Source organism: Panthera pardus, unplaced genomic scaffold (genome assembly GCF_024362965.1).
Source record: "Panthera pardus isolate Hobbes unplaced genomic scaffold, ASM2436296v1 HiC_scaffold_20, whole genome shotgun sequence".
NCBI classification, from domain to species: Eukaryota; Metazoa; Chordata; class Mammalia; order Carnivora; family Felidae; genus Panthera; species Panthera pardus.
In genome coordinates, this window is record NW_026526766.1 from 92,595,241 (window position 1) to 92,613,294 (window position 18,054).

General features: G+C 63.1%; 1 protein-coding gene across 1 annotated transcript; it reads right to left on the reverse strand.

Annotated features, from left to right (window-relative positions):
* Positions 1 to 14,634: 14,634 nt before the first annotated feature.
* On the reverse strand, positions 14,635 to 16,610 carry LCN9 (lipocalin 9). The gene is made up of 6 exons (XM_053908020.1): positions 16,515 to 16,610; positions 15,840 to 15,976; positions 15,657 to 15,730; positions 15,244 to 15,354; positions 14,763 to 14,880; positions 14,635 to 14,680 (listed from the first exon to the last, which is right to left on the reverse strand). Exons 1-6 carry the CDS (start codon positions 16,608 to 16,610, stop codon positions 14,635 to 14,637), a joined length of 582 nt encoding a protein of 193 aa, XP_053763995.1.
* Positions 16,611 to 18,054: the final 1,444 nt, after the last annotated feature.

An 18,054-nucleotide genomic window follows, 5' to 3' on the forward strand; every position in this document is an offset into this window, starting at 1 on the left:
TCCCGCTGAGTGGTCCTGGCACCCTTGTCAAAGCTGTGTGGCCACATGTGAGAGGGCTCGCCTCGTTTCCAGGCCATTCTCTCCCCTGGTCTGTACGTCTGTAGCTTTGTAGTAAGGTTTGAAATGAGGAAATGCAAGCCGTCGGCTTTGTTCTTCTTTTCCAAGGTTGCTTTGGCATTGAGGTGCCCTTGAGAGCCCATATGCGTTTTACGACGGGCTTTCTTGTTTCTGTAAACAAACAAACAAGCAAAAAAAGGGCACTGGGATTTTGAAAGAGGTTGCATTGAATCTGTAGATTGCTTTGGATAGTACTGATATTTGAGCGATATCAAGCCTCCCAATCCATGAACATGGGATGTGTTCCCATCTGTTTGTGTCTCTTTTCATCTTTTTCATGTTTGGTGGTTTTCAGTGGATCAGTCTTTTGCCTCCGTGGTTTAGTGTGTTCCTAAATATTCTGCTCTTTGTGATGCTGTTGTAGTGAAATTGTTGTCATGACTTCTTTTCAAGTTGTTCGCTGTTCGTGTACGGAAACACAACTGAGGCTTGCATGTTGATTTTCTATCCTGTAACTGCCAGACGCGTTTTTTATTCTGTTTTATGTACAGTCTTTAAGGCTTTCTGTATATAAATTCATGTCATCTGCAGACAGATACTTTTCCTCTCTGCATAGAGTTGTGCTGGCTCAGTCCCTGCCGTAGAGCATCCTCTGTGGGGCCGTCCGTCCGTCCGTCCTATCAGCGGACATTCGGGTTCCCTCTGGCTTTTCGCGACTACCTGTGCAAGTCCTTTGGTACCTCATAATTCCACTTATTTAGGGGCTAAATACGGAATCATACTAAATGGTGAACAAACATTTAGTTTGTTCAGTACTAAACACTGAATGAAAAGCTAAATATGTGATGAAATATTTAGGAGCAGAATCGCTGGGTCACGAGCAGATGTCCTTCCAGTGTTACTAAAAACCCCGCAAAGCCCCCGAAGGAGCTGTGCCGCTTTGCACGCCCCCCCGACCACACTGGTTTCACGTTGTCGCCGGTGTTGCACGAGTCAGCCCTTAACTTAGCTGTTCCAGTGGGTGTGAAGCCACGGGCCACGTCGGCGGCGTGGTGCATCTCTGGCGACTGACGATGTGCGCGCCTTTCCGTGGACCTGTCGGCCACTCACACGCGTGTGTCTTTTCTTGTGAAGTGTCTGTTCCCATTTGCTGCCGGTTTTTAATTGGGTTGTTGGCTTCTTGCCGTTGGTTCGTTGTCCTTCATGATCCTGCACACGAGCCCTTTGGCGGGTATACGTAACGTGAAGGTTTTTTCCTTAAAGTGCAGTCTAACTGATCATCTGGTGGAAAAACGGTAACGCAGAATTTATTAGCAACGAAAGAGAAAAGGAGCTCCCACCCCATGGTTCAGATGCTCTGCAACGTCCTGAGGCTGCTGCGTTACGGCCCAAACGTGGGGCGTCCTCATGGATGCTCCGGGCCCCTGAGGGGCAGGGGTTGTGCATGGAGTGTGGAGGGCGGCACGTCATGGACACACGCTGGCTCAGTTCTCTTCAAACCTGCATCTGCACTGGCTCAGGGTCCCATCGGCTGCCGTGCGAGGCCCGCGGAGAGGCTAGGCCCCCGTGTGCCCGTGACCTTGTGCACAGCAGTTGTACATCGAACATCCCTGGGGGGCGGGGTGGTCCTGGATCACCCGGCGGGCTCTAAACATAACTACAAGGGTCTTTGTGGTGGGGAGGCAGCAGGATATCTGCCACAAAAGGAAGACTGTATGTGGAGAGATCAGAAGATGCTTTGAAGCCAGGAAGGCGGCCCTAGAGGCAGGTAAGGGAGCAGGTCCTCCTGAGGGGGACTGTGGTCCTGCTGGTGCCTTGCTTGTGGCCCAGGGAGACTGATCTCAGACTTCTGAGTCCCAGAGCCGGAAGAGGCCCATTTGTGCTGGGCAGAGATGCCCTGAGTCAGAGAGGCCGGGGGTTACCAGGTGAACACAGAGCCTATGGCCTCCACCACCCAGAACCCTCCAGCCAGAGGTGGGAACGTCTGCCCAGGCCCGGCCCGTGCCCGCCCCAGCCCCTCTGAGGCTCCTGGTCCCCACCCCTGCCTCCTTGCCTGCTGGTCCCGGTCCCCACCCCCACCCCTCACTTGCCCGGGGCCCAAGCCATCCCCTGGGTGTCTGCAGCCGGCAGACGGCACTCAGCCTGCACACCCTTATTTCAGGGAGAAATCTTCCTCTTCTGGGTCACGGAGCCCTTTGTGGACAGAGAGGAGGCAGATGGCCCCTCACCGAGAGGCGCGCCGGGTTGTGAAATGCAGCTCTTGCTGGTGGTCTCAGGGGCTTCCCGAAGCCTGCCGGGGACCGCGGGTGCCCGGCTTCAGGCCAGCCGGTGTGGCAGACCCGTCCGAGGGCACTTCCTCCGCCCGGAGCTCCCCCGAGGGAGTTCGGCGTCCGTTCTGAGCTTGTCCGCACCAGTGGGGAGGGCGGCGATGTTTTCATGTCGAGGAGCAGCGGCCGCGCCCTGTCCCCTGCGCGGCACCACTGGGCAGAGCTCTGCTGGGGACCTGGGTGTCTTTGCTTGTGTTCCAAGCAGGTGGTGTTCCCCGCTCTGGGCGGCTGTCGGCCACGCAGGGAAACAGAGGCAGGGAGCTCTCAGACCTGTGGTGTGGGCGGGGCTTTGGGGGTGGGGCAGGGGCTGGGGACGCAGGCACGGGGAGGGGGGCTGACACTGCCAGGCTGGCATTGGGGTGGGGCGGGCCGGGCGTGTGCCCGGCCGCAGATCACGGACCAGCCCCCCTTTCACTCTCCTCTGACCACGTCCACAGAAGCGGGCTGGTGTTTGCCGGGGAGCAGGTGAGTCTCACACCCACCCACCCTGGGTAACTGCCACGGTTTGGGGGCTGGGTCCCGCCTGCTTTTCCACTGTGGTCCACGCGGCACCTGGCCTGGCATCCTTGCGAGACAGCAAAGTGATTGCGTCGAGGGAGGGGAGTTGGCAGACGGCCCCGGGGGGTCCAGCGTCCCCCACGCCTGGTGATGTTCCTGGGCGTGCGAGCCCACCCGACCTCCTGTGTCCTCGGCCTCTGCCTGCCATCGGAAGGAGACCCGGAGGACAGCCCCCGGCGTGTCCTGTTTCTCAAGCTCTGCTCACAGCTCGTGGTGCCGAGGAGTCGTGACAAAGGATAAAGATGATCATCAATACAAAGTGACCGGCTGCGTCTCAGTTTCGCTTTGGTTTCACATTTGTCCAGTGACGCCTTCCTCCCACGGGTGTCCTTGTGCCCTTGTGTGTTGGTGCGGCCACTGGCCTCCCGCCCCCTCCTTCCTTGCCCTGGGCATCGCGTCTCCCTGACCGCCGGCGTGGGCCGCCTGGGGCTCCGGCGCACCTCAGAGGGTTCTGGGCATGGCCTTCCGTGCCTCGCTGCGGACTGTCCTGTCTTCCCCGGCTTCCGCTCGCCCGTGCCTTCTCAAGCGATGGTGCGCGTGTTGGGATCACCTCGGCTTCTCTGAGGGGAGACGGTTCTGGAGGACCGGCTCCCCTCTCGGGTGGGGCTTCTGGTTCTGAGAACGTGTGCGTCTGACGCAACGGCTGTTGTCACGTGGTCCTGAGTTCTGAATGTTGTACATAGCTGTTGCGTTTTCCTTAATGTTTGCCCCTCTGGTGGCTGGCTGAAAAGTGGCCCGTCTGATTGCTCCCATTCCCGCGTCTCTGCTGCCCAGCTTAAGCGTAGCCGCGTATCTTTATTGGCCATTTGAAGTTTCTCTTTGGTGGATCGCTTCTTCGTAGTCTTTGTGCCTTGCTAGCTCTGGGAGCTGGCCCGGTGTGTGGACCCAGAGCAGCGCCCTTAGGGAGGACTTCGTCTTGCCCGGGAAGCCCCTCTTCAGAGCTGTGGGGCAGAGGGACCGCCCGGATCACTCCACCTGCCAGCGCGTCCCCCGGGCGCCCCCTCAGGAGGGGGGGCCGGGCAGCCTGTGCCGTGGGCTCCCGGAGGTTGCCCCAGGGTCCCAGCACAGGAGAAAGGCCTCGCCTTCTACCGGGCACCGCTCTCTCCTTGTGCAGCTTCGGGCAGGACCCCCAGGTGGCCTGTTGGCCCCACTCCTACCCGCGGGTTGGACTTGGGAGCTTGCCCTCGTCCTCGCTCATGCGGGGGGTCCTGGGAGTGCTGGACTGTTAACTTTCTGACCTGCTCCAGATTTCTCCTCTCCCCTGAGGAGAAGAGCCCCCAGCCCCCACCCCTGGCACCTGCACTGTGACGGGAGCCCCAGTTGCACCCTGGGGTATCTCAGGGTGTTTGGGGGATTGGGATGCAGTCACATCACTGGGAGGAGGCACAGGACAGAGGTTGCGGCCGGTGGCGTGGACCCAGGTGGGGCCTGTGTCCCTACCCCCCACCCACTAAACCACTTTCTCATGAAGACCACCCTCTCTTTTTAGACACCGGGCTTTGGGTGAAGCTGCCCCCACCCCTGACTCTCGAGGACGCACAACTCCGGCCTGGCCACTGGCAAGAAGCAAGAGCGTCACCTGTCTCCACTTGGAGGTGAACACAGGAGGGGCTGGGACCCGGGCAGGCCCTCAGGCCGCAGTGCAGAGGCCTCTGCGGGGCTTTGCAGAGGCATGAGGTCACTTCACAGCATCTCGAGGAAGGAGGAGGTGGTCTGCCGGCAGCCATGGTGGAGCCCAAGAATGGAGAAAACAAGGAGAGAAAGGAGAGGCAAGAGGCGGTGGAAGATGGCCTTTCTGCCCCTGGATACAGCCATGCCTGCAAGCAGCCCATCCAAGCGCCTTTCACGTGTAAGAGCCAACACATCCCATTTACTGCTAGAGCTATACGTGCGTGCCTAAGATTTTCCGTCATTTCAAGCCGAGAGAGTCCTCATGGACGTGCGTCTGCGCATTTGAAAGAGTGAAAACGTCGTGACCGTGTGCCTCGTCCCTTGGCGATATGACTGAGTTCTGTGGTCACTCAGCTTTGGGGAGGGCTCTGACCCCTTCTGCTCAAGTGCTCCGATTGGGGGTGGCGTTTTCATCTTTTCCTTTGCTCGTTTCTGCAGCCCCAGAAGAAATTTTGACCCACCGACAGTCATCTCTAGAAGGAATATCCTTTATTGTGCAAGGAGGGGCCACAGTGCGGGGGTGGGGCGAAGCGTGTAGCAGGGGGGCCTGCGCGGTGGGGACAGGCTGCGCAGGGCCGCACACGGACGCGCAGGTGGGTGTTCTCGGCAGAATCCCTGGAGGGTTTGCAGACGGGGAGGGGGGCTGAGCACCTTGAACCTCCAAGTCTAAGTCCCTGTGTACCCGAGACCCCACTTCTTGGCTCTCTGCCCATGGGGGCAGAGATCAGGGAAGGGACAGCACAGGAGGTGGGGGCAGGTCTGGGCTCTGAAAGGCGGCCCAGGGGTCAGGGGAGGGGCTCCGTCCACCTCCCAGGCCCTTCTGTGTAACTCGGGCCCTGGAGAAGCCCGGCGGGGCCCAGCTGCAGGGAGGCGCCACCCACCTGTTTGGGGCCGATGGCCCTAGTCTCTGAAATTCTCGCGGCGATCTGAGGGGACACAGTGACCTGGAATGAGCCCCCGCCCGCCCCCGGCCCACCTGTGGCCACTGGGCGGCCGCTGAACCAAGGGGTCCTGAGGGCGTGGGAGAGGAACAGGCCTTACTGTGAGGGCCCAGAACCACCCTCTGCTTCTTGGGCGGGCCGAGGCCTTCACAGACGGACTCGAATTCCCGCAGGAACTTGGGGTGTGTGATGGGGTCCCAGACTGCGGGGGGAACAGGCATAGGGTCTGCATGGTGCCTCATTTACTTACTTACTTGATGTGTATTTATTTATTTTGAGAGAGAGAGAGAGAGAGAGAGAGAGAGCATGCAGAGGAGGGGCAGAGAGAGGGGGCGGGGGAGAGAGAGAATCCCAAGCAGGCTCCGCGCTGTCAGCGCAGAGCCAGATGTGGGGCTCGAACTCAGGAACCATGAGATCACGACCCGAGCCAAAATCAAGAACTGAGCCCCATCATGTTTTAAATGGAAATATGATTTTCCCACAGTGGCAGTCACTGTTCTCCGTGTGGGGTTCTAGGAATTTGACAAACGCGTCAATCGATCCCCTTGAGGGTGGCCTCGGTCCTCCTTGCTCCTGGACTGCATTTCCAGGTCTGGCCCCCTCCGATGCCTGGACGCTGAGTCAACGGCGGCAGCTGAGGGGGCGCCCCAGTGACAGCAGCCCTGCTGGGGACCCCGTGCCGAGAGGGGGCAGGATGGTGGCCGAGGCCACGCAGCAGTGATGGGGTCTGCAGTCAGACCCCTGAGGCTTGTCGTGTGGAGCAAAGCTGGGAGAGGGAGAGGGGGAGGAAGAGAGGGGGAGGGGGGAGAGGGGAGGGAAGAGGGGGAGGAGGGGGAGGGAAAGGGAGGAGGGAGGGGAGAGGGAAGGGAGGGGGAGAGGAGGGGGAGGGGGGAGGGAAAGGGAGAGAGGGAGGAGGGGGAGGGGAGGGAAAGGGAGAGAGGGAGGAGGAGGGAGGGAGAGGAGGAGGTGAGGGAGGGAAGAGGGAGAGGGAGGAGGAGGAGAGGGGAGGGAAAGGAGGAGGTGAGAGGGGAAGGGGAGGGAGGGAGAGGGGGAGGGGGAGGAAGAGGGGGGATGGGAGAGGGAGGGAGGGAGGGGGAGGGAGGGGGAGGGAGGGAGGGAGAGGGAGGGGAGGGAGGGAGGAGAGAGGGAGGGAGAGGGGGGAGAGGGGGAGGGGAGGGAAAGGGAGGAGGGAGAGAGGGAAGGGGAGGGAGGGAGAGGGGGTGGGGGGGGAGGGGGAGAGGGAGGAAGAGGGGGAGGGGGAGAGGGGGAGGGAAAGGAGGAGGGAGAGTGGGAAGGGGAGCGGGGAGGGAGGGGGGAGAGGGAGGGGAGGGGGGAGAGAAAGGGGGAGAGGGAGGAGGAGGGAGGGAGAGGGGAGAGAGGGAGGGAGAGAGGGGGAGAGAGGGAGGGAGAGAGGGGGAGAGGGGGAGGGGAAGGGGAGAGGGACAATGGCAGCTCACCCGGGGCTGCTTCTTCCAGTGTCAGCTGTGTCCCATTCTGCCGTCTCGTGGTCCCTCTCCCGTCCCCTCTCCTGTCCCTTCAGATGGCCGTTCGTCTCTTCCGTGGCTCATCGGCTCGTTTTCCCTCTCCACGCGCCCCATTGCCGCCGCCCCGCGTCGCTGGAAGCAGAACGCAGACCCACGGTTTTAGGGGGACGTGGTAGCCGGGGGTGCGGAGGACACACGGGGTGGCCCGCTGGGGGGTCGGCTGGGGGCTCTGGGCGCGGGACCCGGGGGTGATTCGGAGCCGTCGGGTCCCGAGCGCCTGGACGGTAGGAGGCCGGCCGCAACCAGGAGTCCGTCCCGGACGCCCCGAGCGGAAGGGGCGCTGCGCGTGGAGAAGGCTCCAGCAGCCTGGGCCTGTGGTCCCAGCACCAGGCCGCGCAGGAGGCCCCGGAGAAGCCAGTGCGGGGCTCTGGGTCTCAGGGCGCCCCCGGGAGGAGAGTGGAGCGCCACAGCCCCCTCGTGGGGCTGTCCGGAGAGAGAGGGGGGAGCCAGGCCCCTCCGCCTCCCCACGGCTCAGGTGGCCCCTGACCCCCCCTCCCCCGCCAGTGACCGGGGTTGGGAGGAGTCACGGGCAGGCCCCTCCCAGCCTGGCCCTGCTCTGGAGGCCCGGAACCTGCTGCTGGCCCGCCCCCTCCTCCTGCCGGAAGGCGGGAGCCCCTGATTTCGGCCCTCTGGGGGCAGTCGTGAGAGACAGACGACAGACCTGCGGTGGCCTGTGTCAGGGAAGGCTGTGCCGCGAGAAGCGTCCTGGGTTCACGCCCTGGCGCACCCAGCAGCCCCCGGCCTCATTTCGGGCCGGGGGCGGGGGGAGGGGGAATTCTGAGCGGTGCAGGCAGGAGCCGTTGTTCGGGCCCCCCCAGGGTCCCTCTAGATGGTAGTGCTGATTGACCTGCCACCGCGCTGCCTTGGATCGATGACCCAAGTGCCACGAGCCTGGCTGCGGGGGGCGGGGGGGCCACCCAGAAGGACCTGGAGCCTCTTGTCTGAGGACAGAAGGGAGCGGGGAGCGTCCCCAGGCCCGTGCCGCCGGCCCGTGGGGCTGCTCGCCAGACGCCGAGCTCGGTTTCCTCCCCGAGGCTGGAGCCAAGTGTGCCCAGGGCAGCTCCAGTCGCGCGCGTGTCCCCGGCCGGGTGCAGAGGGGCCCCCTCGCCGGGGGCCCTCCCTGCCCGAGGCCTCGCAGCGCCCCGGTTAAACCCCAGCGTCAGGCAAGAGCAGGACTTGGAGCACGCACGGCCCGCTGCCAGGGCGTCCGTGCTGTCCCCTGCGAATCTGCCGTCCGTCCCGGGGGCCTGAGCCCCGAACTCCTTCCCGTCCGTCATCCCCATGTGCCCCGAGGGGCCCTCCCACACAAGGGTCCCGAGTCTGTCGTCTTTCTCTTCTGGGCCCAGCTTGCCTGCACCTGTCAGCCGGCCCTCAGCCCAAGGGCTTCCAGGTGGCCCCCACCAGCCCTCCGGGGGACCGGTGCCGCGTGCGAGACCACCCACCCTCGTTCGCCAGACCCTTCGCGTTACCTTCCGGGGCCTGTTGACGGGGCGTGGGGCTGGGAACGTGGACGACGAGGAGGCCGTATACGTGTCTCTGGGGACTTGGGTCCCGTGGGTGAGGTGGACGGACCAGGGTTAACGCCTCTGCCCACCCTTCTCCCTGTGTCACGGCCTTGACCCCTGACCCTGCCGTGCAGGATCTCTGCGGCAGGGCTCCTCTCTGGCCCCCTCACACCTGGCCCCTGCTTGCCACGTTCTCTGGAGGCTGAGCTAGACCCTGCTTACAAAACTGAATTCAGTGGTTGGAGGTCGACCTTGGGGAGCAAGTTATCGAGAGGCTGTGGCCGGGCCTGTGGCTTGGGGGCTGTGGGTCCTGCGTTCGCTGACAGGATCCTGACAACGCGGCCTCTGCTGGTGGGCGTTGCTGGGGGACTGTGAATACTGGGGGCCAGGGGACAAAGGTGTTGTCCTTGACCAGACTCTAGGTGGCTGCTCTGAGCCGTTTCCCAGGCTGGGCCTCAACCTTGGCCTCTACAGATGTGAACAAGCACCGAGAGGCCCCACTCCTGGGGGACCCTGGCCCCCAAGCGGCTGCCTGGCCGTGTGTCCCGACCAGCACCCCCAGATGTCCCCTAAGGGCCGGGTGAGAGGGAGGGAGAGGTCCCAGCACCCCCCCCCCCCCGGGGAGGTGCGTGTCCGTGTGTAAGAGCTACGGGGGACCTGCCTGGGACTCTGCCTCCAACGTGGCCGTGAGAGGTTTGCCACGGGGGAAGGTGGTGCTCACAGACATCTGGGCTCTGACCCGAGGCGGCCCTGCCCATCCCAATGCTCTTTATAGGATGTCCATCTGGAAACTTCCCTATGGCCTCTGGGCGCCAGTTAGACCGCTTTCCCGACTCCACCCGTGGGTTTGCCGCATGTTTGCACAGCCCAGGGGGGCTCGGCCGTCCGCACTGCAGCCCCCCGGGTCCATCTTCCGTGTCTGCCGTCCGCACTGGCCTGGCCCTGGCCCCACAGCCCGGCGTTTGCCGGGAGCGCTGAGCGGGGGCCAGTGCCATCCGCCACCGCCTCCAACTCCCGGCCCCCAGCTCCCGCCCCATGTGCTCAGTGACGCCCTGACCTCTCTGGACGGCCCCACGTGGCAGCCGTGGCTCACTGAGGGAGGGGGTGATTCCAGGCACCTTCCTTGGGAACACCTGAAAACTCCAGGCTCGGGAGGGCTTCAAAAGCAGGATATCAGGCCGCTGGAGGTGCATGAGGTCACGGGCCAGTGTCCCCCGCCCCCCCCCCCCCCCCCCCCGGTGGCAGGGGCTCAGGGAGGCGTGCCTGAGCTGCAGGTCCCAGCAGGGACTCCTACTCGAGCCATCCCAGCCCTGCAGCCAGGGGAGGGTCTGGCTGCTGCATGACGGAGCGGTGCCAGGCCTGGGGGTGGCACTGATTGGTACAGGATGGGGACCTTTGCTCCGGTGAGCTGTCCCCCGCCACCCTCTCCCATCCCCCAGACAAGCACCTGATTTAGTTGGACAGAACCGGCCGTCTCTTCGCCTAGCGTGGGAGGTTACCTGTTCGCCGGATGTTACTTATTCCAAAACCCCCTTTGTCCTGGACGTGCACGTGTTGACCTGTCAAGTCCGTGGCTGGTTCTCCTCCTTGGCCCTCTTTCCAGCAGAAGTGTCCCCAGTCCAGACCCAGCAGCCCACGTGAGGCTCTGTTCCTGGAAAGGAAAGAGTGAGCGTTCGATGGGCTGCCCGCCTGGCTCGGGGTCTCCTCTGCTCTCAGCCTCACCTGAGCAGGGACCGGGGTCCCCGTGCCCAGCGTCCCCTCTGCCGGGGCCTCCACCCCTCCCGGGTCTCTGGGGAAGCAGGAATGAGGCGTTGGGTCCTCATTATGCACATCAGTGTTCTGGATAAAACCCTCCAGGAGACCGACCTCCTGCCTTCTCTCCTCCGAAGCCGAGAGAGGAGGATGCAGCCTTCCGGAAAACCGTGGGGGCAATCAAAGTTGAAAGAAGACCGCTCTGTGCCTGCAAGCTCTGCCCACCCCGTGCACCACTGTGGGGCGGGAGGGGGGGCAGCCCTTCCTTCCTGTCCTCCCCCGGCAGGGCCGTGTGGTCTGACCCCTCTGTCCTTAGGGCGCAGGACCGTGGAGCTGTCCTAGGGCTTCCCATGCACACGCTGGGCTGGCACAGGCTGCTCCAGTGGGGATCCGTGCCGCCGTGGGGAGCGGTGTCCCGGGGCACCCCACTGGTGTCCTGACCGATGCCACTGGGTGCCCTGCCCCGCCTTGGTTCTGCAGCCAGCCACTAGAAGCGCGACGGGACCGGTGCGGTCGGCGGGCAGGTGTCGTCAGGGTTATGGACGGCCTTTCCCCTGGAAGTAAAGTCGTTTTGGGTCAAGCACGTTCCCCTTAGCATCACACTGGCATTCTGGGGGTGACGGGGCGACTTTTCTACTTACCCTCCTGGAACAAGCCTGCTTAATTTTGATCATGCCAGACTCACCCCTCAGGTCCCACTCACTCACTGCAGGTGGACCTCAGCTGCCCCAAAGCCTGTGCCAATGACGGTCTCTTGGTGGTTCCTTCATGCCCCGCCGAGTCCTGCTTTCCCCCCGACCCCGAGACCATGGGCCCGGCTTCCCTGCCCACCACGCCTGGGCTCTGTGCTCCTCTGGACCTTCTTCTGGGGTGGGCGGTGCTCCATGGTGGCCCTGGGGTCTCTTCAAGCCCTATTATCTGCCACGTCCTAGCATCCATCCCGGGAAGCCCCCGTTCTGATCCCCAAATGCAACTTCCCACGCGAGCGGGCAGCTTCCTCCTCCTCCAGGCCCCGCAGGCCGGACTGAGTTTCTGGGCAAAGAGCCAGAAGGCCGGGTGGGCCGTGGGAGTGCTGGGTGCGTCTGGCGCCTTTGGAAGGGGCACAAAGCTCTCCATCAGCCGCCTGGAGCGCCTGAGCCCTGGTCCTAAAGCAGCCGACTCAGCTGTTATGAACAGACACTGCTCCCCCGGGGACCCCGGAGGACGGGCCCCCTGAGGGTGGCCGCTGGCTTTCGACCTGTCCTGCTGACCCCAGCCAGGGCCATCCAGCCCGTGTCTCCATCCTGGAGATTTCTGGATCAGTGGGCTGTGGGGAGATGTCAGGCTGTGCTCACCTGTGGACACTTGGGGTGCTGAGGGGCCAGGAGAGCCCCCTCCTTGCCCTGTCCGGCTGCCCTCCCTGGGGCTGTGTGGCAGCCGGCTAAGCGTCTGCAGAGCATGCGTGGGGAGTTTGGTCTCTGCTCTGAGGGGCAGCAGGGGAGGTGGGGGAAGCCCGGTGGGCAGCGAGGGGGCAAGCGAGGGTGGTGGGGCCTGGGGCTGGGCCCCAGGGTGGGGACAGTGCAGAAGGAGCCTGTTAGCATTTTCTAGGCTGACTTGGAAAGAAAGGCAGACACTTTCTCTTTTTCACCTTCTATTTGGAGTTAACTGTAGGCTCACAGGCACCTGTGTGAACAGATTCGAGAGACCCCCGGCGCCCGTCACCTGTCCTCCCGATGCTACTGTCCTGCACTCCGTCCCCTCCACGCCCTGCCCCCGCAGACTTGCTCCTGCGCGTGGAGTGTGGGTTGTGCGCTCAGTTCTGTGCTTTTCCCTGGCAGGGAAAGCCACACGCCCCACCGCAGTCCGGATTCGGGGGGACCCCCTCCTGTGGCCCCTTTAAGCCACACCTGCTGCCTTCTCGCCCCTCCCCACCCCTAACCCCTGGAGGTCACGGAGGGTTCCCTGTTGATGTGGTTTTGACATTTTGAGACTATTCTACACACGGATTCCTTCTGGGGCTGCCTGCCTTCCCCGACCCCACGGCCTTGAGGCCGTCCAGCTTGCGCCTGTCCACGCGGAGCTGTGGCCCGTGGCACGTTCAGTCACCCTTCTCCCGAGGGCGGCTGCTGGGCCGATTCCAGGCGGGAGACGTGGACAGGGCTGCCACGGACGTCTGTGTCCAGGTCTCGTGTGCGAGCCTCCCTAGCTCTGAGGTGAATACCCGCTGGGCCATCGCTTGAAATCCACAGAATAACCACGGAATAGTGGGGACTCTCCACGGATCCGCCATACACGGGATGCGTGTCCCAGCTGCGCAACTAATGATCTCTGAGGGACGACGGTCACCACGTGTCCCTCTCTGCTGGGGAACCGCCTTCCATCCGACTCCCCTACCAGAGGTGCCCCAGGCCCTCGCTCCCCAGATGAGGCACTCTGGGGGGACCAGTCCCTGGGAAGGTAGGGGGCGATCTGCAGTGGGACACGGCTGGCCCTTGAAAAGGACAGTTCAGAGAAGGAAACTGTGGGCCGAGTGGGGTCCCCCACGTATGTCTGTGTTCCAATCCTAGTGTCCAGAACCTGTGAGTGTGACCTTATTTGGAAAAAGGGTCTTTGCGGCTGTGATTACAGTAAGAATCTTGAAATGAGATCATCCAGGATTGTCCAGTGGGCTCTAAATGCAATGAGGGGCGCCTGGGTGGCTCAGTCGGTTGAGCGTCCGACTTCAGCTCGGGTCATGATCTCACAGTCTGTGAGTTCGAGCCCCACGTCGGGCTCTGTGCTGACAGCTCAGAGCCCGGAGCCTGTTTCAGATTCTGTGTCTCCCTCTCTTTCTGACCCTCCCCCATTCACGCTCTGTCTCTCTCTGTCTCAAAAATAAATAAACGTTAAAAAAAATTTAAAAAAAAGAAGTCACAGCTACTGTTAAAAAAAAAAAGAAAGAAAAAAAAAGAAGTTCAATGACAAATGACCTTATCAGAGACAGAAGAAGAGAGACACAGACACAGAGGAGAAGCCCTGTGAATATGGAGGCACGGGGTGCCTGGGGGGCTCAGTTGGGTGTCTGACTCATGATTTTGGCTTCGGTCACGATCCCAGGGTCGTGAGATCAAACCTTGTGTCAGGCTCTGCATAGACAGCTCAAAGCCTGCTTGGGATTTTCTCTCCTTCTCTCTCTGTCCCTCCCCTGCTCTCTCTCTCTGTCTCTGTCAAAATAAATAAATAAATAAACATTAAAACAATTTTTTAATGTTTATTTATTTTTGAGAGAGACAGAATGCGAGTGGGTTAGGGGCAGAGAGAGAGAGGGAGGCGTGGAATCTGAAGCAGGCTCCAGGCTCCGAGCTGTCAGCACAGAGCCCGACGTGGGGCTCAAACCCACAAACCGTGAGATCATGATCTGAGCCAAAGTTGGATGCTCAACCGACTGAGCCACCACCCAGGTGCCCCTTAAAATTTTTTTATTAAAAAAAATTTTTTTTAACATTTATTTATTGTTGAGAGATAGAGACAGAGTATGAGCAGGGAAGGGGCAGAGAGAGGGGGAGACATAGCATCCGAAGCAAGTTCCAGGCTCTGGGACGTCGGCACAGAGCCTGATGTGGGGCTCAAACTCACAAACGGTGAGATCATAACCTGAGCTGAAGTCAGATGCTCAACCGACTGAGCCACCCAGGTGCCCCATATGTATTTTTTAATGTTTATTTGTTTTTGAGAGAGAGAGACAAAGCGTGAACAGGGAAGGGCAGAGAGAAGGGGAGACACAGAATCCAGAGCAGGCTCCAGGCTCCGAGCTGTCAGCGCAGAGCCCGACGCGGGGCTCGAACTCACGAACCGCGAGATCATGACCTGAGCAAAGTCGGATGGTCAACCACCTGAGCCACCCAGGCGCCCCTCAAAATAAATAAATAAACTTTAAAAAAATGAACATGGAGACAGAGGTCTGAGGGACGCCTGGAGCCCCAGAGGCTGGAAGAGGCAGGAAGGACCCCCCCCCGATGGAGCCTCCGCAGGAGCGTGGCCCTGCCTGGCCTGGACCTCGGACTTCCAGCCTCCACGCTGGAAAGAATGAGTTCTGTGGCTCTACGCCCCCAGTCCGTGGTCACCGGCTAGGGCGGCCTCGGGACACTGACACAGGGTGGGCTCCTCCCCAGAAGGCTCCCCGCCACTCGGCGGGGAAACCCCGCAGACAGGGTGAGGGGTGGGTTTGGGGAAGCGGGCCCCCTCCTGCCCCCGGCCTCCTCCACGGCGCCCAGTGCTGCCTCAGCCCCCACTCCTGCCCTGAGGCCAAGCTCACGCACCGTCAGGCCTGGGTGAGCATCTCTACCTCCTGTATTTGAAACAGGCATCTGGGGAGACAGAGCCGGGGGTGGGGGGGTCTCAGATGGAGCCTCTCTGGGGCCTCCACCCCCAGCCCCGAGGCCCCGGGACTCTCCGGAACACTCCTGGCCCAGGGCTGCTGGCGCAGGAGGCGGGAGGCTCGCCTTGGTTGCCGAGGCTGATGATGTTCTGCGGACCCAGCCCGTACTTTCTGCAGACTTTCTCAAATCTGTCCAGGAAGCTGGGACCCAGGTCCGGCACCCGTCCTGAGGACGCAGCAGCAGGGGCCGGGGTCCCTCACTGCTCCCCTGGGACGGTGTGTGGAGAAGGTCTCGGGAGGGGGGGAGGGGGACTCGGGCAGTGCTGAGGCCGAAGGGGGGGTGCCCTGAGCAGACGGGCGGTGCAAGGTGGGGGTCCAGACGCGGCTCGGAAGCCTGGACCTGGGAGCCCCAACCCCACCCTATGATGTGATTGACTGTGGGTGCTCTGGCAGGTGGGGACCTCGGGACGTGGCCAGACCGCCACCGGCCTAGGGCCTGTCTTCAGAGGAGGGGGACCCCGAGGCCCGACGGGAGGGGTCAGGAGGCGGTACCATAGAGCGCCAGCACGGTGGTCTGTGTCCCGTTCCTGACGTTCCGGAGGTGGAAGGTGATGTACTGTCTGTAGTCGGTCTCCAAGAGCAGCACCGTATTGTCCCCCTCATCTGTGTGGACACTCGGCTCAGAGCGGCCCCTGCCCGCCGCCGGCACCCGGCACCCACGGCTCGTGGGCCGGGCGTGCTGAGAGGCTGTGGGTGCGGACGGTGGGCCGGCGGGCTTCGGCGGGGGGAGCGGTGTCACTCCGGGCGGGGGTCCCTGGGCAGCGTGGGTGGCAGCGGCGTGCGCCCCCTCCCCCAGCCCCGGGCTGGCGCACCTGCCCCCCTAGGGCCCCGGGCGGGGGCCGAGGGCCCGAGGAGACGCGGCGCTTTGCCACCAGACAGACGGGGCAGCGCCCGCCTCCGCTTACGGCTGACGCTGTACTCCCCGTCCCTCTCCGCCTTCTCACAGACCATGGCCACGTGCTCGCACTCCCCGTGCACCCTGCGAACCAGCGGGGCGTGAGCTGGGCGGCCTCCCTCAGCCCCCACCCGGCCCCGGGCGCGGCCTTCCCTCCCGCGATATGGGTGCAGCCGGTTCGGTCAGCACGCACATGGTGCGGAAATGGAATCTCAGACGCCCGTCCCCCAAGCTCTCGATGTTCCGGATGAAGACCCTCAGGTCCCCATTTTCCTCGATCCGCTTTATGTCGTCGGAGGCCATGGACACCGGATACCAGATCCCTGAAACCTGCAGGCGAGGCCCCGCAGACGCACGAGGAGCCCGTGCGGTATGGCCCTGGGGCTTCTTGGGAACTCCTTCCTGCAGGCTCTGGGTGTGTGGCCCCCTACCAGGGTCCCCCCTGCCCTCCCAGAGACCCCCCCCATCCTCTCAGGGACTCCCTCTGCCCTCTCAGGGACGCCCTTGTCCTCCCAGGAACGCCCCCATCCTCCCAAGGACCCCTCTGCCCTCCTGGGCACCCCCTGCCCTCCCAGGGATACCCCCATCCTCCCAAAGATCACTCTTCCCTCCTGGGGACAGCCCCTGTCCTCCGAGGTCCCCCTCTGCCTATCCAGGGACACGTCCGTCCTCCCAGAGACCCGCCCCTCTCCTCCCAGAGACCTCCCCGTCCTCCCAGAGACCCACCCCTGCCCTCTCAGCTGGGGGAGGAGAAGCAGGCCCCCAGGAGCAGCGGCCTGGTCACAGGTCAAAGACCCTGGATGGAGGGAGGACAGACGCCCCATAGCCCAGCCCCCGGGGGAGGCCCAGACTCGGATCGCAGACCCACCTTGGCCATGTTATAGTTCTTCTGCATGATGGCCTGGGGGTTGAGCTCCTGGGCAGAGACCAGGCTCAGCCCCAGGGTCAGCAGGAAGAGAGCCATGGCCTCTGGTGGGGGCCTCACCTGCGGCCCACTGCCTTTATACCCCTTTCTGCTCCACGGTTGCCACCCCTCTGTGCCCAGCACAGCCTGTCCTCCCCACCCTTCCTCCGAGGGCCGGGAATACAGCCAAAGGCCGCCACCGCTGCCACCCACCCCTGCCCCTCATGGATGTCCTTGAGCCTATGACGGGAGCGCCCTGGAGTCCACCTGGACGGAGTGTCCAGCCAGGTCAGAGGCCGCAAAGGGAGGTCGGGTCGGGCAGGCTGGGCGATAGGCACCCTGGGCCGGACCCCCCGCGGGCTGCAGAGGCCCCGATGATACTGGGGCCTCGCTGGCCTCTCTGCGCCCCGGGGGCCTGGGCAGCAGACGGCCCTGCAGTTCCCATCCCCGCCTGGCCTACGTGTCTGGGCCTGAGAGCACCGTCGTGCCCACGCAGCTAAGCACGCAGGACACTGTGCGGCCGTCCTGGCCGTGACGATGCGACCGTGGACTCGGAGTGAAGGTCCACGGAGCCCAGGAGGTGCCGAATCCCAGGAGAGGGGCCGGAACGAGACAGAGGTTTTGAGGTTTGGGGTCTGGAGAACAGAGAGGGGGTTTCGGACAGATGTGGGCCTGACCCCTACCCTGCCCCCTCCTGGCCAGGGTCCAGAGCAGTGGCGGAAGGACCCCCGTCTCCCTGTGCTGCGTGCGGGCACAAGGCTGGCTGGTGGCCGGGGGCCGGGACTGAGCAGGACGTGGGACCCCCGAGCCTGTGTAAGACACCAGGTCTCAGCGCATGCACCGATGGAGTACTTTCTGTTTCACTGAGCACCTGCCGGGTCCCAGGGCTTCTCCTGGCAGAGGGGGAGGCAGACCAGGCAGGTGGTAGTGGTGGTGACCGGGGCCTGCCTGCCGCGCTCGCTGCCCTCCAGCCTGCTGGCTGGCCCTCGTGGGGAAGGGCCCCCTCCCTGGCCGTCCCCCGTTACGGCCGGGTTCTGTCTCCACGCCTCTGTCCTGTTCGGGTGTGTGGCTTCTGGAACACGGCACCCGAAGTAACGGGTCCCTGCCCCGCCCCCCATTCCACTTCGTCGTTCGTTATCGGGCTCCGGTTCCCAGGGGTCCCCTTCCCTGTCTGATTCACCCCCGAGGCAACGACTTCTCCCTCCGACCAAACCCGGCCTCCCCCGGTCCCTCGGCAGGTACAAAGTGATCTAAAGGATGTTAAGTCCGGCTGTCCTTGGAGGAGGGGCTTAGTCGGGGTTCCCTAAACCGGGTGAGTCCCGCAGCCACAGTCTCAGGGACTCCTCTGAGAAGGCACTGCCCCCACGGCGTGGTCTCAGGTACGAGTCTTTCCATCACTGAGCAAAGGCCAGGCGGGGCCACGAGGCAGTGCGAGGGCGGGGCGGGTGCGTTCGGTTCATGCCGGCGACTCCCTCTGGCACTTGGCACAGGCACCTGTAGCCCC

Excerpts from the sequence above, each read along its gene's own strand:
- LCN9 (XM_053908020.1), bottom strand. The coding sequence starts at position 16,610 with ATGGCTCTCTTCCTGCTGACCCTGGGGCTGAGCCTGGTCTCTGCCCAG. Across the intron at positions 15,977-16,514 it reads AGAACTATAACATGGCCAAG|GTTTCAGGGATCTGGTATCC; the intron begins GTGGGTCTGCGA and ends CCTCGCCTGCAG. Across the intron at positions 15,731-15,839 it reads AGATTCCATTTCCGCACCAT|GGTGCACGGGGAGTGCGAGC; the intron begins GTGCGTGCTGAC and ends GCTGGTTCGCAG.